Source organism: Melanostigma gelatinosum, assembly GCF_949748355.1.
Source record: "Melanostigma gelatinosum genome assembly, chromosome: 7".
NCBI classification, from domain to species: Eukaryota; Metazoa; Chordata; class Actinopteri; order Perciformes; family Zoarcidae; genus Melanostigma; species Melanostigma gelatinosum.
In genome coordinates this window covers 19,911,042-19,932,875 of record NC_136640.1, presented here as the reverse complement: position 1 = coordinate 19,932,875, position 21,834 = coordinate 19,911,042, and the positions used below count along the sequence as shown (strand labels likewise).

General features: G+C 43.8%; 1 protein-coding gene across 2 annotated transcripts in view; it reads left to right on the top strand.

Moving 5' to 3' along the window:
* cntn5 (contactin 5) overlaps positions 1-21,483 on the top strand; it is a 99,077-nt gene extending 77,594 nt beyond the window's left edge. The window contains exons 12-24 of one of the 2 annotated variants that reach the window (XM_079272616.1): positions 116-260; positions 4,552-4,679; positions 5,081-5,256; positions 6,617-6,737; positions 8,445-8,603; positions 10,967-11,116; positions 12,044-12,114; positions 17,458-17,692; positions 17,788-17,897; positions 18,034-18,220; positions 18,397-18,509; positions 20,003-20,171; positions 20,649-21,483. In XM_079272616.1, the coding sequence (XP_079128742.1) occupies positions 116-260; positions 4,552-4,679; positions 5,081-5,256; positions 6,617-6,737; positions 8,445-8,603; positions 10,967-11,116; positions 12,044-12,114; positions 17,458-17,692; positions 17,788-17,897; positions 18,034-18,220; positions 18,397-18,509; positions 20,003-20,171; positions 20,649-20,752 (1,868 nt within the window). In that variant the 3' untranslated portion in view covers positions 20,753-21,483. Of the gene's footprint in view, positions 1-115; positions 261-4,551; positions 4,680-5,080; positions 5,269-6,616; positions 6,738-8,444; positions 8,604-10,966; positions 11,117-12,043; positions 12,115-17,457; positions 17,693-17,787; positions 17,898-18,033; positions 18,221-18,396; positions 18,510-20,002; positions 20,172-20,648 lie in introns of both variants that reach the window. The other variant, XM_079272615.1, reaches the window with a different exon arrangement.
* The last annotated feature ends 351 nt before the right edge of the window (positions 21,484-21,834 follow it).

Sequence of the window (21,834 nt, the reverse complement as noted above, 5' to 3'; positions counted from 1 at the left end):
GGAAATAATGAATCACATATGGTATGAATATGTCAGAATATTAGTGTGTTTACTATGATATTGTCCGTCTCACTTTTTTCCAACGTTTAAAATGCCGTGCGTCTGTCTTGCACAGCGTCACCTCCTGTCTTTGTCCACAATCCCGTACGGGTCATTGCCACGCTTGGAAAAGACGTTTTGCTGGAGTGCAAACCCAGAGCATCGCCCAAACCACGGATAACATGGAAGAGAGGAGACCGACGGATACAGCAAAGCAGAAGGTACAGCAGCTCTCTACATGCATCCTGTTTCACTCTCAAACAGACGTCGGGATTTATTTATTTATGCATTTTATATTGATTTGACTGGGACAATGCACAGCTTCTTAGCTGTACCAGAGTTAGCTATTAGCTAAGTTGCATCCGTAGTCCCTGGGCAGTATGCTTTGTTATATGACATAATGACGAATAGAAGGGAAATCCTCAATTAACCGCAGCTGACAGGGATTCAAGGTGTCTGCTCAAGGACACTTGAGTAGCGCAGGTGTTTGCACCTGGGTCCACAGCCAGAGCACACTTTCTAGCACCAGATGGTAATATAGACACACACTGAGTTCATAGCAGCACACTGCTATTATCATCTTTTTTTTTTTATTGAAAACTACAGAAACAAATATAGATAAAATATTGTCCAGATGGAAATTGTGATTTAATATCTCATGATTTAATATCTGACACGCTTCATCACATTTTGTGCCATAAAGCTTTCCTGGTTCTTGATTTGCAACATTGTCTGCACTAATGTATCCAGAGATATTAAAAGAGATAGACAGATACCTCCGTAGAAATGGTGCTCTATGGTCGTTGTAATTGCACAGTATATCGTCATATCGCCCACTGCTACTAAAAAAGTGACTGAAATGTGTGAAACTCACACAAAATCATTTCGTACCGGTGAAAAATCCCAAAAGTAATGATCCGCCCTGAGCTCTTTACTGTGCATCCACAAAACAGTTGTTATATCTTTTGGGGGGGGGGGGGGGGGGGGCGTGTGTCAGTGCCTGGAGTGTCACTATTTCAGATCTTTAGGAAGGATTCATGTCTGCTGCTATCATTGGGATGGATCGGGCCCATTTTCTTTGCAGCTGGTGGAAGATTTGCTGGAGCTCTGTTATAAATAGGATCCGATTTTTTGGTTGTTTTTTTTTTCCTCTGCACAATTTAGAGAACAGAATATTATGAGAGAAAGTTAATTGCCCTGTAAAATATGCATGAAGTTACGAAAAGTTTGTCTCCCTCAATATCTTCATGTTGTTTTTTAATCGCGGGTTTGTCATGGCTGAACTTCAAGTGTCACCCATTCCGGCGCAGGCCCTTCAGGAAGCGCACGCGTGCCTCGTTGTAACACGCCACATTTTCATTACTGTAACTGAAATGAAGTGTCACGACTAGAATAAAACACCTTCAGGTACTGGCAACGCTCTGGAGGCCCGTCCTCAACCCCGCCTCCTTCTCAGGGATGCTGACAATTTAGACCGGCACAATTGCATTTTGGAATTCACATGCAGTTTGATGCATCATCTTTTATGAGAAACATCCCTCCGTTGCACCTAGAGGGAGGGGGGGAGGGGGGAGGGGGGCTGGGCAGGGGCGAGGCTCCATCAATCAAACTGAGCGACGCCGCTGAAATTATCAGCCACCGCTGAGCATCCCGAGTTTGGAGCGAGAGGACGGGACCTTTGTTTATCAGCCGAGACACAGCTGTCTGTTCAACAGCCTCGCAGCAAGGGCAGCCAGTTGATCATAAGATCCTCAGTGTGCTGCTCCTTCAGAACGAGCCTCGAACAGGTGAATGGAAACAGGAGTTCTCAGGAATTGGTTTTAACGCGCCCCTTTTCAGAGCTCGGCGCACATGTTTCGGAAGAAAGAAATGGTCCTCTGAGCTAATTTTGGATGTATATTTCTCTATCAAAGAGCTGGCTCCAGTAGAACTGATGGATGGGGACAAGTTCGAAAGTGTGTTGCCCTAAAATGGTGATTAATGGCCCCGGCTTGTCTGGATCTGATAAAGCCTTTGAGGTATTTGTCAAACCCTCACAAATCTATTTTTTCATATGTGTGTGTGTGTGTGTGTCTGTGTGTGATAGGTGCACACCGCGGGGGGAGATTCATACCTGTCTAAAAAACCTTGATATTGTTTTTATCTGACTTCAGATAAAGCCATGTCTTAAGAGGACAGAACCCAATATTGGAAAAAGCAGTTTATTTTCTCTTTGCAGTAATTTATCATTGACTGTCACTACTAGTGCCGGCGTTGTCATGTACAGTGTGTGGTCCATCATTCAGTAACTTGTCTTCCCCTTAAGCTGCTTTTATAAAACACGAGCATGTTTGATGCAACTTAACGTCACTACTGTGTGGTGACGTTAATGATCTGGGTAACGCAGCGTTTAAGGGGTCACCGCTCGACCGCAGACCAACCTTGTGAAAGGATGAGTCCTATCTGAAAAGGCCGAAATCAACAGGAGCAGCGCGTTTTTCCGGTCTTGGCCAGGGTGACTGCTGGCAAGGATTTTCTGCCATCACCTGTAAGCAAAGAGTTAAAGGATGGAGAGATGTTCTATTCTTGGGAGAGCAGGGGAGGAATCGAAGCAGCTTCACGTTTATCTGGCATTGACAGCTGTGCTGACTGAATGAAGGTTTGTAATTAACATGGATTTTCGCTAATGTTCAGGGCTTTTGTCTCTTAAACAGAAAGTATTAATCCCATTAGTTTGAAAGTATGTGGCAGACTCAGTTGAAGCCCACAGACTCTTTGTCTAAGAGTCAGACTGTGCCTTCAATCATGAGGCATTTTTATAATAATAAAAAAGAAGACTATTTCTGATTTCATATAAGTATTCTGTAGCAGTCTATTTGGCTTCGCCTCAGAAAACCCCTTTTATAGTAAAAAAAATTGACATTTTCAAATGCCACATTGGTTTGCCGTGATCTTCTAAATGTTTCCTTTAGATTTCCTATGGTTGAATCTATTTGCATATTCCCACCTTGTCCTCTCTGCCTTGGCGTCCTTGTCAGTTGTGAATTGCCACCCCAATTTGAAAAATGTCTCCTGGCTGCAGATTGCCTCTGGCTTGTCTTATGTGTGGCTAGATTTTGTCACGCCCTCGTGAATTTCAATCACTTTGCCCCGTGATGAAAGAGCTTAGTGTTGCAAATATAAATGCCAAACAACACAAATAAGATCATAAGACGACAACACCTCACACACACACACACACACACACACACACCCATCAGCTTGATTTTGGACGTTTCTAATCAACCAATAACTTTGTAAATATTCATCCCCGCCTCCGTGAGACAATGCTGAAATCAAATGTGATGTAAATATGTGGATTTTTGAATAAAAAGGGGATTGCACGAGACACTAAGGGGATATTCTTTCACATGATTCCTTCTCTGCAGCCATCTGCTCACACGCCTGGCTCCGGTGTTGATACGCTCTCTATACTATCTGATGTCAAGCGCTGAATGCTCCAGCTGTTGTTCACAACTCCGAGCGACATGTCGATCCTGTATTGCTCGTGTCCTTCAGCTGGATAAGGGGCTACTTATGAATGCAGGCGTGGTGTTGTTGTTGGTTTTTTCCTCCCCTCTCTATTACACTTGTGTTTCCCAGGAGGACAGCTCGGTGATATGCACGCCGCGGTTTGACAGCTTACATTTTGGGATTCATTGAATGCTGCAATATTTAGGGTTTGTCAGGTGGATCCATCAGCGTTTTATTCAGATTCATGGAAATATTGTTGCAGAGGAACAAAAAAATAAATCAATTTTATTTCATGTTGTGTATAGCGTTCTCTCCACAGATGATGTTCCGATATGTCCTTTAATGAATTTTAAATTATACGGCAATTACTCAGATTGGCGGCCTGTTGTGCTCTTTCGGCGGCACAAGATCAGATATGGTGCATCATTGTACCCAAATTGAAAGTCAGAGGAATACTGTGGTTCTTTGTTCTTATCATCAATACTTTTTTTTTTCTTCTTTTTACAGAAAATGTGTCCCCATTACCTTTATCTGTATCTTTAACAACATCTGTTTTTTTAATCCTGTTCGAGATAGGGCTACTTAGTGGTATCTCCAAATCACATCCATTAACGCATTCTAATTCTTGATTGATCTCCACGGAAAAGGGTCTATTTTCATCTTCCTTTTGCTGAAGGTTGCGCAACAAATACAAACCCTGTTCTTAACTCCACATCCCTCGGTCCTCTGAGCTTTGTTGTAACACAGACAACGCACCGTCATGCGCTTTTTGTCCTTCAATTCAGTGATAATAATTTGCTCGCTGAAAACACGGTTTTATTTTAAGGTTTTCCCCTGGAATCACCAGCGGATGCTTATTTTGAGATTATCTGAGCAGTTCAGTGTTATCTCATCCCATGTGAACGCTGCTATTCTTATAACCCAACAACAGCGGCCTCATGCTCGAAAACGTGTCGAGCAACTGTTGGTAAGTGTATTTGTTTCTCATACCAGTATTGATTTTTGTGTCCTGTCTCACAGGATTATGTTGTTACGGAACAATACTCTGAGAATTGTTAACTCCAGCCGAGCAGATGAGGGGAACTATGTGTGCCGGGCAGAGAATCAGCTGGGCTCGGCAGAGATGACAGCCGTACTGTGGGTAAAAGGTAAGTGATGCCCCGGGGGCCTTTTATTTTCTGCCAAATTAGCACAAGTCTGGCACCAGTAAACAGTCCCCAATGTCATTTCCCCCCCCTCTACCTTTGCTCGGGCGACAAGAAATTGATTGTGCTTGCTCAACCGTGAACCAAGGGCTCTCACTTTCAAGAATCATATTACAAGGACACATGGCAAAGGCCTTGGTCTCATAGATGCACTGTGCACACTAGATCAGAGCCCAGCAGGGTATTTATCCAAACAAAGGCGAGTGTGTGGTTGTTTTTTTTTGCCCGAGTTAGGGTCCGGGTTCTCGCGATTGCTCCGGCAGTGATGTCAAAGTGGAATGCAGCGGCTTGACGCTAGCTTTTGGTTAGCCTGAGGTGACAGTGTAGCAGCTTTGTGCTTCCAGAGGCCATGCGTGTGGAGCTCAGCCCGGGCAGAGTGGAAGTGACCGTGGGGGAGAGCGTGGTGCTGAGCTGCAAGGCCGCACATGACACGTCGCTGGATGTGGCCTTCCAGTGGTTCTTCAACCAGAAGCCCATCAACTTCCAACAGGACGGCGGCCATTTTGAATACATCCAAACAGTAAGAGCCAGAGTAAGAGCAGAAGACGAGGAATAAAATCGTCATATTGGTTATGGTTATCTATTCTTCTTTCTATCAGCCTGTCTCTCTATCTGTCTGTCTGTCTGTGTACATGTTTCCCTGCTAAGTGTAGACAGGTGGTTGTTGGTTAACCCATTGACCTATTCAAGTCCAAATTATTTACTTGTTCCCATTTGAGCCTTTTGTGTAATGATGTGAATTACCTATTGCTCTTGTTATCTGTGCAAATCATCAAAGAGCTGCATTGAATCATGTACATCAGATTCTAGTCTGTTGTTTTGGATTGCACCTGTGGATTTGCATCTTTATGATTTTTGAGGAAGCAATACTCATGACATCAGAAAATCATACAAAACTTGAAACTTCAATGTGTTCAATATTTCTGTTAATGTACATTATTGCTTTGTCATCTTGCTTATCAAGTGATGGCTTTGTAAAGACATGGGTGCAAATCCATTCCCCACCCGCCCCTCCTGAGCTGTACCCGTTGTTTCTGTTGGTTTGTCTGTCGGTTTGATTCTCGTCACCTAGAATAGGTCGAGGGAGACACGGTCAAGGATCCTCTGAGGAAGATGTCGTATAAATGCTCCCAGCGAAAAACAAAAGCTACGCAAACAAAGAGGCGCTTAACCTTTGCCTTCCGAAAACATCACGGTTACATTGTTAACCTTTTCATTTTGACCTTCCCCCGAGAGAAAAAACTCTTACTACACGGTAACATTGTTATGCTAAATGTCTCTTGTACACACAAACAATTACGTGTTAAACTAAGCTGAACGTCCCTTTTCAGAAGCATCCTTTCAAAACATAAGAAGTCAATGTCAAGTAAGTTTCATCAGGCTTCATTTGGTTTAATTTACCCTCTCCATAATGCAGAAACAAAATCATTAACCAAACCGTGAAATGAAGTTGAAAACAAATGTGCAAGAGAGTAGGGAGTCCTGTTCGTGTCACTATTCCTTTATCAACATCTGCCCTGATGTGTCCTCTGCTACTACCCATGCTCGGGAGGGAAAGTATTTGCAGTGACAATCCGTTACAGGCACAACAGATTCCTGGCTGATGCATGGTTTGTAATTTTAATCAGGTTTCGTGCTAAACAGCAGCCTGTGGACCTTGAATTATTCCCAGACTTGCCTCCGGCGTTTCTCATTTCAACAGAGAGAGGAAATACGGGTAGCTGAAGAATGTAGCAGCAAGCAAGCACCTGAATTAAACAGGAATCTCTCAAGCCGCATGAGCCTCGACAAGATGTAAAGGAATCACACTCTTCGTGTCAAGTGCATTTAGGCCTGCCGAATACCTAACTTTTTTTTATCCTTTTCATTCCCAATTGCAGCAGTCTTCAACTGTGGATCTGATGATTCGGAGCATTTTGTTGAAGCATGCTGGGAGGTACGGGTGCCGGGCCCAGACCAGTGCTGACGCTGTGTTCACGGAGGCCGAACTCCTTGTTCGAGGTGAGCTTGTCATCACTGTCAGTGCTCTGTGACGTCTCTCGTGCACTCTTTAGTGGAGGCAGTGACTCACTTCCCCCCCCCTGTGAACTGAGCCACGACCCCGAAACAAAATGCGTTTCTCAGACAGAATTATTCTTGGCATGTTTAGTTCAGTAGAAATGGACATGATGACAGGCACTACTGCGAAATAATGTTCAATGTGAATCTAGGAAATTGGCTCATATTTGTTGTCAGCAGAAGCTTTGGGAAGTAAATTTAATCAGACATTAGAAATGCACAACTGACCCTTTACTAAGTCCCGCCCTCTAACGCAGGCTGGCCAATCATAGCGCAGCATTTGCCACCTCCGACCAGGCTCCGACAAATATATGGCTGTGTTCCATAGACTCTCATGCAATCGTTTCAGATTTTGTTCATGTTCCGGCTGGTTTTTCCAAAAATCCGCTACGATTTCTTCGTTGAGTGCGGTTAGTGACAGTGACATCACGACGGAGTAGCAGCACAGGGCGAGGCTCAGCGAAGGATCAGTTGCACAATGACTATTTCCACATTATTGCCCTTGACTAATTCTTTTATGGCCACTGTGAGTTTGGCCGGACAGACGGTCTGTCTGCATGGACAGCTTTAATATGTGCTGTAAAACAGATTGGCTGAAATGTCTAGTAATCAGATTCTGTGGCTGTTTCCACTTGTTGCTGATAAAGTAATGTAACGATTATTGTCCACACAGCTCCTGGCCGTGTTTTAAGGCTTACTTACTTCTTACTTCTCATATCGTTTCATTTGAGGTGACATAAAAGGACTTTCTGTATTGTTTCATGATTGAATATAGAAGGGTTCTGTGATCATTCAAATGAATATTGTTTGTTTCTTTTACAAAAATTCTGAAAACGTTTATGAATCATTTTATGTAATTTCTTCAAATAATTTAATATATCTTCATCACAAAATTGATATAAATTGTGTCATTAACTTCCACCATTCAGCCCATCTCCAGCATGGGATTTAATGATTGCCATTTTCCTGTACGGTAAGCTCTGAGGGGAGGACGTATGCCATGTGTTGGGCACACTATAAAGAGTGTGCTGTACCTACAGTGACACAATATGCATCTTAATGTCCCAAAATGCAAATGCACCTTTCAGTGCCACCTTCTAATGGGCACTTTTTGGGGACACAGTACATTGGTTTTCATTGAGCGCACCACCTGCCAGCTTTTCATTTACAGCTGTTCCCCGTAGAGTCCTTCGACGTTTGCTGCTCCTGCCGATTACATTTACTTCTGAAGACTGAGGTAAACATATGTTCAGCTGTATTAGAACACGGGAAGGTCTACAACACAGCCATGCCCAGCACAACTGGTAAACTGCCCCCGAAACCCCCCCTAAAAAAGAGAATGTTTGGATATCCCTTAGTCAGCAGGAGATGCTCGGCAGCCTGGTTCAGTTTAGTATGTCTGCTGTTTGTTTGTGCAACGATTACAGCAGAGAATTGATGTTGTCACTGTATGCACACAGCTGCACATCTTCCTTAAATGCTTGCTTGGTAGCATCCATTAGAGTATCGAATGGCATCAATGCACAGTGACTAAGACATCACAATATGGGCCATCTTACAACAGCAACAGAGATAGCTTTTTCTGAAGCAGTGGTGGTTCAGCCGTTACAACCTGTAATCTGATCTGTGTCCTAACTCTGTTTCCACCAGGTCCCCCTGGACCCCCTGGAGTGGTGATAGTGGAGGAGATCACGGACACCACCGCCACCCTGTCCTGGACCCGTGGCCTGGACAACCACAGCCCTATCAGCACCTATAATTTACAGGCCCGCAGCCCATTTTCATTAGGCTGGCAAATTGTCAAAACAGGTAATCAATAAGGAGCGAATTGCAGCCTCTAGATCTGTGAGGTTAATGTGGGGCCGTATACAAAGGCCTTAATCCTGCCCAAAGTCAAGCACGGAGATGGTGAATCAGCCCAACAAGAGCACGGTTACTGTTGTCAGGAGATATAACTACACATTCTTGCGGAAAGGTACTTTTATATATTAAGACAATCAGACTTTTAAATCTAGAAACGAGTCAGCATTTTTACACTTCAGGCTCTCTCGTCTCAAAGTCAATGTTTGTATTTTTTTGAATGGGTTTTTTTTGTTAGATGTGTGAAATAAGGTCTGTGTTCAACACGAGCGTAAGAGATTTAAATGTTTTCTTTTACGACATGAAATATGTCAGTGAATAACCTGAAGCTGTTACGTGTCTTACAAAAAGCAGCTGAATGAGACGACAAAACGTCATCTTGTCAAACTCCAGTCTGCCTTTCGCTAAGTTATGATGATGTGAAGTCATGTGACCGTTGGTGTGGTTTGGTTATCGCCAAATGTTAGCTTTTTACTTCTTCCGATTGCTTCAACACTTCATAAAAGTGGCGTTCATTTGAAGATTATCTTGCTGAACAAACACATGTAAGTGTCATGAACTTGCGTTTGCCGCAGAGCTTTTCAACAACAATCTAAAATCCAACAGAGTTTCCATTTTCCCTCACATGCCTGTATAAGAAGTTGAAATGCAGCTCTCTTCCGAGCTGTCGTTTTATGTTTGAACTTGGCTGTTGTTCAGAGGAGCTTTGCAAAAAGCAATTTGGGCCCACATCAAATGTCATTGCTTTGAATTTGCTTCAGTGTCAAATCAGCGGTTAGTGGGAAATTAACCTTTTGGGCTTGAATTAGAGGACCTATCCATGTTCATTTAGCATAGACGCACTGCCACTGCCTCAAAAACTGAATTAGCTGCTTTTTTTTTTCCTGTACCTTGACAAGAAAAACCATCAATTACTATCACTTAGCATTTAAAGGATGAAGGCTCGCTAAGCATTGTGTGTCATCCATCTTAATATGCTGCGTGATAATAATAGCAGAGTTTAAGGTGCCGTAATGATTCATCCCCACAGATACATAAATCACATTTTGTATACACTCCTCACATCATGTCTGTTCAACCACATTTAATTTGATAAAGCACAATTAGGACTCTGTGATGTATCGTCAGTGCTGAACTTGAAAGAGAGGGGGGGAGGCCGGGGCTTTTAAGCTCCCGCTCCTCGCCAACAGAGTTATCAGCTCGTGTTTGAAGAGCGGCTCCGCTCGAACAGAGCGGTCTCATCCGTGAGCTGCTTGCCATGATAAGAGCGCGAGCTCCTCGGCCTCCCCGAGAGTTGCCTTTGTCAGCACAGCGAGACCTCCGGTTCGCCTGTGACACGGACACGCTCTCGGTCTACGTCGTGTTTGTTGTTGCGGGATCAATATTGACGAAGCTTGATTGTGGCAGCGCTGAAGAAGCTAGATTAGTCGTGTTACCTGCTTGTGATTTCTTTTCAAAAACACATTCATAAATCTCGACGTTTTTTTGTTGTTGTTTTTTTTCCCTCACTCGGGATGCGATTTGTAATTCCATCGCTCTCTAAGTCCTCTGTGGATACTGTGAGAATTGGTTGGAATCCGCTTCCCTCTTTGTAAGGAGTTACACGACCTGATGTGCTCTAAAGCCGCGAGTAAGCTCTTCTTCAGACATCATCATGTGCCTCAAGTAAATTGTGTATCGTCACCACGTGAACCTGGTGAAACAATATGCTGAGTCACAGGGAACCTGGAGGGAACGGAGACTATAGTGTGGTTGTGTTGCTCTTCTGGCTCTGTACTGGAGCACACTGATTTAAAATACAACAAGGGCTTTGGGGTAAAGTGGCGACTCGCTGCTTTTACACACAAATGTGATTGTGGCAATTACCCCCAATTTTGGGGAACAGAAAGTAATTGGACATGTTGACGTGGTCTTTAAGTCATCACACAAAGTCATCACATTTAATCGTATATAATCCTCTGTAGTTAAAGACTGCCTGTAGGCCCAAAGCCCACAGACATCAGCAGAGTGAGGCTCTGCCAGCCTTCTTCCCATTGCCTGTGTTGGTGCTCAGTTGGTTGATTGAGGTCAGGTAACAGCACAGAACTTTCGAATGTTAAAAAACAAAAACCTCCCTGATTTCATCGCCTGTGTGTTGAACATCACTGTCCTGCTCCACTCTTCACTCAGCATGGATCTCTCAAACACCCTTAAAGCTTTGTGTTTGCACTCAAGGCAGCGTGTCCCACGCCCTTTAAATACTGGGAACAAAAGTGTGCGAGTGTTCCTCGTCCCGATTTAAATAAATACATAAGCCACCCTCCTGTCTGCAGACCCAGAGCCAGTGACGGGGGACATGGAGTCAGCCATGGCTGTGGAGCTCAACCCCTGGGTGGAATACGAGTTCAGGGTGGTGGCCAGCAATGCGATCGGGACCGGGGACCCCAGTGCACCGTCCAGAGGCGTTAGGACGAAAGAAGCAGGTAAATCCGCCACGCCGTCAATATGCACTACATTCTAGTGACACTTAGAGTCCATAAACGTATAGAATATACTGAGTGCTGATGATTTATTGTGGCTGCAGAGCCTACGGTACCCCCACATGCCACCTCATGACCACGCTAGATTCCCATTGTTAATATACTCCATTTTAATTGGGCAAAAGGGTTGAAAATAAGCTGCTTGCATGAATTTCAACAAGCGTGGTTTTTCCTCTGAAGCAGCCTGTCCTTTAATGCCCCGAGGCAAAGACACAGCAGAATACACTATTTACGGTGAGCAGCAATAGACAGAGCCGGTCTGCATCAGGCGTGCCGCTTCAATAACTGCTCCTTCCCGTCTTTGAAACGTAATAATTACAATAATTACAAAGGTCAGTGGTCATTTGGAAGTGGCTTATTTAATCTGTCCTATCGCTTCAGCGGAATTAACAGACTAATTACTGCATCTGCACACGGTTGCGGTAATTCATCCGTAAAGTTATAATCCGTGATTCAAAGATGGGGAAAAATAAAAGAGTTGCAAAATTCAAAACGCGGCACGGAAACCCGACTCTCACTCTCAACTTGATCGACAGGTGTTTGAATGCCGGCGCGAACATCAAAGGATTGAGTTTTGAATGTTTTTCTAATGCTGTAAAAGGTTTGTTTACTGCAGCGATGTTTTTAAAAACATCATTAAAACAGTGTCTTGTTGTATTCATGATCTGTATCACAAAATGCATCCCGATGACAAACCTAGCAATTAATAAAACCCAAGTTGAGCTCAAATTGATGTGGTCATGAATTGATGATTGAGCCTTAAAGCACATCTTTGTTTTCCTTTATTTTCATCTTTTCTTTCTGTCAAAAACAAGTGTGTTCGCAGTGTGTGTTCAGTGATGCATTGTTAACCTTTTCTGCTTCACACAGTCCCGTCAGTGGCACCGTCGAACGTCAGCGGAGGGAACGGCCGCAGGCACGAACTGGTTATCTCGTGGGAGGTAGGGTCCTCTGCCAAACTGCTTCTGCAGCACAAACGTGACGACATTATGAAAAAAACCCGCAAATGTCACAGCGGGCCTGCTGTCCAAGTTCAGCAAACTCCAATGCTTGTCGAATACGCAGGAGTTAATGGAAGCTTTTATTTTAGTCTACTGTCACTTAAAAATAATCTTTGCAGCTTCCTGTTGTTTCGAGGAATGTCAACAGCATGACATTCACACTGTGTGGTGTTTTCTAAAACTCCTCAGTGAGGATATGATATGAGGATCTCTACAGAAGGATTTAAGCTCCTTGAAATTCAAGATGCTTGCCCCTCTGAAAATCCTCTCGCTTTATAAAGAATGATGATTCAGAAACTGCCACAGGTCACGCATTAATTATACCACAATGATAATTATTAAGAAGAGTTCACTAAAGTTTCAAGCTGAATTTGAAGGCTGAATGTGAAACTTAACCGTTCAGTAGTCGAATAGAAATGCAAAAGAAAAAATCGATTTCTCCCCCAGTCAATAGATCAGATCAACATTCTGAGCGCTAAAGATGCTTGCTTATAATAAACCTGTCTTGAATGTCAATATGTTGCATTATGTAAACAGAAATGTGGTAACGCGATCTAAAGATGTTCGTTCTCAGGGGAGACGCTCAAGGATCAGTAGCTCATAACTAACAAACTGCCAATGATATGTCGGAAGTGGAAGAACTTTATGTCAGAAAAATATAGTTGTTTTTTTTATTTCTGGTGCGTAAATATGGGACAAAGTTTGGGAAAAAAAAATTCCGGAGTATTTCATGGAAAAAGGCATAAGTCACATAAATCATACTTAGGCCCCCTTTACTTCAATCCATCAAGACTTTTCTCTTGTTTTTTGAAAACAGTTTTCTTCATGAATTCAAGGTAACACAGGCTGAGTAATTGACATACAAAATGGTAATTTTACGTGTGAAGTATTCCTTTAACCTAAAGGCTCAACACAAACACCTTGTGCTGTGTGGTTCACAGTCCCTGTTATCTGCAGCAAATCAAGTCAGCCACCTTTAAAGCAGCTTTACGCTAATCTTCAGCATCACAATGAGGATGATAATAGGCATGCTGACGTTGAGCGATATACAGAACATAACAAATACAGATTTTCCAGTTGACTTTCTAGTAAATGAACATGTTGATCCTGTAAGCCAGTGTTTTTCAACCTTTTCCGAAGTGCGACTCTCTGAAAAAGAGCAGGGCCTGCGGTGTTGAAAACCCGTGAATAAAAGCTCAGGAGCGATTATTTTGAGGGATTTTTACAAGATTAAATGTGGGAAGAAACCCATGTGATGTAAATATTCATCATTTAACTTGAGTTTTACTCAACAAAAAAAATAAAAGTGATAATAAATGTGTACGTTATGCATCACCGAGCCGCCGCTATAAGAACATTTCTGAACCTGCAGGTTGTTATTAATATATTCATGAATGAGTGACAACAAGCCCGCTGAAACAAGGGTCCCTTTAAGCATCGGTGCTGAAATGTTCCCTTAGGGATTAAACTGTCACTAAGTAATAAATCCTACATGTGAATGTGACTTCATAATCATGTCGAGGTTGTTACTGCATGTTCCATTCATTAAAAACCTTCACTTTCTGTTGCCTGGGAATACCTGTCAGACATTATTAAGGGGGATAAAGCACGGTTGATGGACGACGCAAGTCCTCGTGGCTCCAAAGCTTGAAGGAAACGGTTTAATGACTTGAAGATATACAGATGATTGCATCAGTTTACAGTCGGTAGCTTTCACTTGAGGTGAGGTATGACGAGTAGGTGCAGTTTCCCCTCCGTGTGTGCTGCACGCAGTCCTATTCCCTCTACCGTCAAAGTGGGATCTAATTAAAACATGGAGGAAAGTTTCAGACCCTCAAGTGAGAGAATGATGAGACGAGTCTGGAGATGTTCTTAAAGGTAGGAGGACGGGCGTATCGAGGGATTTGCTGGAGCATTTAAGTGGAGCACGGGAGGTTGGCAATCTATTTCGATTGGCGAGAAGAGTTGAAGCTTCAAATTCAGAAGGAATGTCATTGAATTCAAATTGCATTTTTTGGGGCTGACAAGTTGTTTACATACATTTTCCAAATAGATATTGATCGTGTTCTTTTTCTCATTTATATTTGACCTAATCATCTCATCTCGAAAGTTTTTTTTCTTGCCTGCATCAAAGAAACGCGTACAACCGACGTATACTGTACGGAATTGCTCACGGGATGCTCTGAACTCTGAATACGGCGAGAGACATGCACATTATATCCAGTGCTATAACACAAGGGGGCCCAGGTGAGCGCCCAGCATCAGGACAGGAAAGGGAGGACTCGGTAGACCCATCTGCTCCAGTATTCTACATGATTATCTGTCACTCGCTTCCACACATTCGAGGGTTTGAGCACATTGAACCTGGAAGAAAAGGCGTCAACTGTTCCAACGAGGGACAAACCAGACGGGAAAGTGCTTTACTCCACTCGGGCAGGATGCTTCTCCTCAAGATCAGAGGCTGAAGTGGTTATTGTAAAGAGAAAACACTTTTATGAGATAAAGATGTAACTGTCCCAAGGGAAATAAAGAACTGGCAGCAGCAAAGAATACAATGCAAGCACCAGAGCCTATTCAAACAAAGACAATATGTTATTCATTGAAGACAAACCTCAGATTGACTTGAAATAATGACTAAATATGGATGTTTTTAGAGACGTATTTCCAGCTCTTGTCTCTCATTGGCTCTCCTGATTTGAAGAGCTTGTGTCCAAGAGAGATCGTCATGACAGTACACAACCCCAGGATCACAGCTCATCAGATTTTAAACAGAGTCCCTCTTTATTCTGTTGTGAAATGTGTTTAACCACACAGGGTCTCAGAGTTTGAGGGCAAACTTGGTCACGGCGGGCGGAATTTGCTGACAACGCTCAAAGAAGGCCAGCCGGGCCTGTGTATGACACAGAGCCGCCGCATAAGCCGGCCCGGTGATTAAGACGTCGTGAATTTTAAATTTGAGTCCCACCAGAGCGGCACAATGATGATTAACCTTGAATCTCGGAGTCGTTCCCAAGGTTTGTGAAGATGTGTTTGTAATATAAACCTTGACGAGGGTTGTGCAAATAAAATACGTAATAACTCTCAGCGCCAAGCAAAGAGGATATCAGCGGACAGCTTGGCCCCGTCCGAGGCGCCGCGTGTGCAGAATTACTGTGAGCAATGGCGAGAATTTGCAATTGAGATCAGTCGAAGGATATATTAACAGGGGAACGGTGAACAGATGTGGAAGCAACTGACAGTTATTCTTGTAGTTATTAAGTATGGGAGCCCAACTGCCACTGGGAAGATAACCTTCACATGAGGAGAAGTGCCCCTCCGTGGCACATTATGGGGGATAATGTCCACTCCAGATGGGATGGTGTTTGGCGGTAGACCATTGCCTGTTTATAAATGAGAATTATACTGTATAAAGAGTGTCATGAGAGGAGCTTGTACAACACAACGACGACCTCCTTAACAATAAGTGGACCCCGTGTTGACAGAAAAACCAGGAGATACTTTAAGTCCAATAAAACCATGATTGGTTGGATGTACAAGTTTAACAACGAGTCCTTTCAAGCCATGCATCAACTTGAGTATAATTATAAAAAGAGAGAGTTTCTTTCTTAAGGAGCATCTTGATGAGACTCAAGGAAATGCATTGCTGCAGCTTCTCAGTTTCAGTAACCACCATGATTGGAGCAATTTTCTTTCTTCAACAAGGCCCTCATAACGCGTCAGCGTCATCGAGGCCGCTCGTCTGTTTTTATTCACACAGGTCAGATCCAATCACCTCTGCAGTACAGAGTGTACAATATTACAAAAGATTGAAGTACTTTTTAAACGATGCTGTGTTTGCTCTCTGCTCCTTGTGGGGGTCTGTAATAATTGGTCAGTCATCAATAAGATGCTCCACTTCGCTGCGGTGTCCTCCTTTCGGGCACTTGCCATTTCGGGTCGTTCGAGCTCTGCCCTATTTCTTCCCCATTCTGCTAAATGCTCTTGGAAATAAATCAGGACCTCGTCAGTGATCAATGCCGATGGATATTAAAGGAGACGGAGCAGGAATCTTGGCCCTTTTTTTTGGCAGCTGAGGCAGGAGAGCGCGCGTCAGTTCTGCCTCTCCAATCATCTGTGGCGAGTTGTCAGAGCCTGGACGGCCATGGTGGGCAGGGTTATTAAGCAGGATGAATGACTAAACAGTCTCTGCAGCTTCATTCAGCCGTCTCATTAGAGTCGACGGTGGGAGACTGTTTTTTTTTTTCTTCGTTTTTTCCTCTCGGGGAGCCGTTGGGAGGATCATTAGTGATGCCCCCACAGTCATCGGGACCGAGCCCGGCAGGCCCGGCAATTACATCCACAAGACTTACCTCGGTTCAATCAGCCCTCTCACACCGTGTCCACTCTCACCCGCGACTATCTCACTTCCCTCCAAATGTTTCTAGACTTAACTAGCTAATTTGTTGATGCTGTTTTTTTTTCAATGACCTATATTCCTTGGCACGTCTTTAAAAGCCTTGCCAGCTCTGATAATAACTTTGATGGAAGCTAATTCATTTCCACTGATCATCTCCGTAATTAGGCATTCACGGTTGATTGAATGAAATCTGAACTACATCTCCATCCACCACCAATCCCTCTGTGGACTAAATGGCTAATTTGGGGAATGCCTTCAGGGTGCACTTTTGCTTTGAAGCCTATGCAAATCAACACATTACAGCTCGCTGAGTTTTTGTTGCCAAAAAAACAGGTGTTCAGGTGTTTGTCATTTATTAAATTTAGATTTAAAACCCTGCAGCCCATATTTTAATTAAACCCGAGCTCTCTTAATGAATTGGCATTTGATTTGATTAAGCGCCGAGCAGCTGTGGAAGACAGCCCCCCAGTCTCGCCACTTCAGCAAAACCACAGCTAAGCCAACACACAAAAACCTGTGTCCCAAAAAAACTAATCCTCCGGTCAGACATGGAGAGATAAATGCGCCACATAATGGGGACAACTGAGCCAGTTATGATTTATATGATTTGTTACTACTACTACTATTAAGACTGACTGCATCTTTATTAACACTGGCAGACAACGGCAACAGTCAAGCGGTAGGAAAATAAAAGCTGCGGGACTACCAGAGGAAAAAGGCACGTTTTGTTTAATGAGACCCCTCTTGCACAGAAGAGGCTGTTTACAATGAGAAAGTAATGCACCCTCAGTCACAGAGCTGTACGGTGCTGGTACCGCTACAGTGAGACAGGTTGTGCACTTTATCTCTGTGATGATCAGTTCCCGTCTTTCCACTCTATTTCTCAGCCCGTATCCGAGGAGTTCCAAAATGGCGAGGGCTTTGGGTACATCGTCGCGTTTCGCGCCAACGGAACCAGAGGCTGGAAGGAGAAGATGGTGACGTCAGCGGACTCCACGACGTACAAGTACCGAGACGAGACCTTCCCTCCCCTCACTCCGTTTGAAGTGAAAGTCGGAGTGTACAACAACAAGGGAGACGGGCCGTTCAGCAAAGTTGTCATCATCCACTCCGCGGAGGGCGGTGGGTTCATGTTTTGGCTGCATTGATTTTCAAAGTACAGAGGAAAAGCTTTTCAGCAGCTTTATGGTTGTCACCATTTCAACTTGTTTTCGCAGAGCCGAGGGAAGCGGCGTCCGATGTCAAAGCTCACAGCATTTCTTCATCGGAAATTCGGGTCACTTGGAAACCGCCCAATCCTGGCCCGGGGAGACCAAGAGGATATGAGGTGCTTGTGAATTGTGTGCGCTGTGTGTGTGTGTGTGTGGGGGGGGGGGGGGGGGGGGGGGGGTGCATCCACACTTGAACATTTCCATGCAGTATCTGACATTTTTGGGTTGTTTTCATTGATGTCGTGTTAACAGGTCAGCTACTGGAAAGACATGGAGCAGGAGGAGTCGGGGAATAAACAAAGAACTGTGAAAAACGAAACGTCCATGGTCCTGACAGGACTAGAGGGCAACAGTCTGTATCTCATTACTGTAAAAGGCTTCAATAGCATCGGCCAGGGTCCTGCCACTGCAGCTGTCACAGCCAACACCAGGAAAGCCCGTGAGTACAGCACTGACACTAATCATGTAGCACTATATCTGGAATAGAGGCTACCTGTGCAGCGCGCTCTAAATCCGCCTGTAAAAAGGGTACCGTCGTAATTGACCGAGTTGGTTGAAACTCTTGGTTAAAAGTCTGTTTGAATTTGCACCCAGAGCGCTGCATTCTCTTCTCAGCTCCTGCTCAGCCTCCAACTAACCTCATGTGGATTCAAGAGGGCAACAACGTGTCTTTAAACTGGGACCCGGTGGGGGCAAAGGACAACGAATCGGATGTCATCGGGTACATGGTAATGATCATTCTTCAAAGTCACGTTTCTTCAACTGCATGACATGAGGTCAACATTTATGCAAATACTATAGATTTGCTAATTGGGAGGAGCAGCTAGTTCCAGTTGTTCCATTTGTTCTCCTGGATATTTTAACAATGCTACAGTTTTATGTTATGGCTTTGAGTTTCTATTATTTCAACCTTGTTTCTGAGAAAGCATGCTTTTACTGCCAATTTGGTATAACAACATTGACCCAATATCCGAAGAGTGAGTCAATTTAAACTGCTGAATATATTATAAGGCTAATCTGAAGTGTAAACTTTAGGTTCAGCTCGCCTTTATCAGCATGCGCAACTAAATTATTCTCCGTGATTGGACATTTTTAACTTGGTGATCGTAGTGGACTCTTCTCTCCTAACCTTTGCATGCACACAGTCTTGTAACTTTGACCTTTTGTTTTTAAAGAACCAAATGTTTTCAAACAAAGTTGCTCACCTTTTGGACTGTTGTTTACAATAGGAGAGTTTCATGTCCACCCGAGCCTGGAAAGTGCTCCCACCGCAGCTCATCATTGTCTATGGAGAAAATAAAGGACTTTTACTTCTGGATTCCTGGACATCTGAAATATTGTTGCTGCTCTGTTACTGATAAAGGGCAGTTATAATGACTTTGTTTAGTACCTCTATGAGTACAAAGTCTAAATGCCATGTACACCTAATAGCATTCCGCTCCAGAGCTCCAGGCTCAGGCACCTCCAGCGCTGGGACCCATCTCCATCACCAGCACCCTTGGTGAAAATGACATCCTTATCACATGTGTTAAGGTGGAAAACCAAGTGTTTATCGTGCTTCTTTATCAATATACGTTTGTATTCCACTATATTGCGCATGCGTGTTTTATCGCGATTATCATGACTAAAGTAGCGTACTTAGCATACATCTAATACATCGTATAATGCACATCGTATCACATCCATGTCACACAACCTCTACCAATAACACATAAATAACACAATACAACGTCAATACAACTATAAACATAGTCAGTAGTTATATAAAGTTAGGTAACGTAACGTTAGGCAGCAAATAACTTGTACTAACATCATTGAATTGCTAGCTATGCTAACCTTGCTAGCAAGCTAACTTTAACATTACCACAATTACCACATAATGCAATAATTTTAGCTAATTTCACGTTACTTTGCTAACAACATTAGCATAGTCAGCAAACGCATAAGGTTGGGAGGCCACGTTACCGAACTTTAAAAGTTAGAGTTCTCTCAAAATTCGAAGTTTGTGTTGTTTACCTTATGTTGTTGTTGGTGGAGGTCATGTGGCTTATTTCAAACTAATGAACGCGTGCTATCGTATCCTGATGATCGTCTCTGACGTACTCATTTCAGCCTCGGTGCTCGTGACAGGAAAGGGTTCGACGACGGAACCGGGCCTGGAACTCTGCAGCTCGACTCTCCTCTGTAAAACCTAAAGTGGCTTTGTGCCCATGTCCTGCAGGTGTTACTCAAACAGGAGGGCAGAGGCCACAACCAGGTGACCAGAACCATTAACCCTTCCACCATGCTGTCACTGCCAGAGGGAGGCACCTATATCATCGAGGTGTGCGCCCTCAGCGAAGGGGGAGAGGGAGCGGTCAGCTCCCAAGTCCGAGTGGTCACCTCCTCCGGTAAGCTAGTTAGTTACCTACCTCCTTCTCAGCCACTCGCTCCCTGACATCACCTCTGAAAGCCAATCGCTATGCACAGGCTGTTTTCTCTTATGTTCTGCCCTTAATTGAGTCATCGCAGATGTTGTGCGAGCCAAGTTTTCTTTGGCTAATATTGTTTTAATTACTTCGCCCACACAAACCTTCCTTCTCTTACACAGCCAATTAACTTCTAAGCAACCGGATGGACAGAAAGCTTGCAGTCCTGCGTGTGCCATTAGGCAACGGATTGCTGTTTTTCTCCCATGTTTTCGTTTCCCTTCACTGTCCATTTCTCTTTTTTTCACCATTTCTTCCCATTTCCTTGAGACGGATTCATTCAAAAGATCAATGGAGTTATTTAGCATTAAACATTTGTTGCAGTTCCTGTATTCTGTTTTGCGTCTTTGTTTTCGCCCGTATTGACTCCCCCCCCCCCCCCCCTCCTCCTTCTCTTAGGTGTGCGAGCAAAAAGCAACCAGCGCTCAGTGCACTGCACGCCACCGGGCCTGACATGGACAGCAATGCTCCTGGTTCTTCTGGTGCCTTCAGCTTCCTGGTGAGGCCACAGTGCCGTCCTCATCTCCGCGGAGGGAGCCACCAGTCTTCAGCTCCCTTATTCCCTCTGACTGCCTGCTTGCTTTGGCCTTAGCCAGTCCCGAAGGGCCCGAGGCCTGTCAAAGGGGGGTTGAGTCTGCCGGTTCTCCAGAGTTCCATCCATTTCAGTTCCCTGTTTCTTTTGAGGCCCTGCTGGGTGTTTGATTTGCACAGCTCTTTCCGACGTCACAATAGTGCTGTACTGTAGTGTGCATTGCGTGGAAAGATTTGTTTAACCGTTTACTTTGACATCAAGTGTTCCTCTCATTGACTGCCGTCTAACCACTTCCAGACGGCTCCTACGGCTCTGTGGCTCCACAGAGCATGAACAATTCCTCGAAAAGCTGCCGTGGTAGTAATACAGGGATCAGCCGGCCTGTTTCTTTTCATTACTTATCTGCGTCAATTTACCCCTTGGCTGCCTAACAAGCAATGCAGCAGAAGCTCAGTCGAGATAAGTGCATTGTTTTCTTATTCACACATTGTGGAAAAAGTTTTTTATGGAACCAAGAATCTTTCCAGACTTGCATTTTGTACATTGTGTTACCTTTAGAGCAAAAAAACAAACAAAAAAAAACAGTGGTGTGTGTCAGCTATGTCAAACTCTCTGTTTCTTGGTAGTGATTAAGCAACGCTTGGTGATACAGTTTGTTGACTATTGGATGTATGAAGATAGGAAACAGGTTCTTAACTTCAGTGCCCGGACACATCGACAGACAAAGACAACTCTGTACGGACTCTTGGTATCAGTACAAATAAATGTGATGTATATTTTTTAAACGGTTGTTGTCTGTATTTTCTTACTTTTAGAAAGGTAATATTTCTAACAACACACTCGGGCTATTATTCAAAAATCATTTAGTCTCTACAGTTTTTCCAAAGATCTCCAGTGAAATACAACAAAGAAAAGCCCCAAACTCCCACATTTGAGCAGGTGGAGACTTGACAGTGTTTGGTGTTTTTGCTCGGTTAATGGAGAATAAATGACTAAATGACATTCATCCCTCCAGTACAAATTTCACCGTGACACTCTCGTTCTATATTTCAT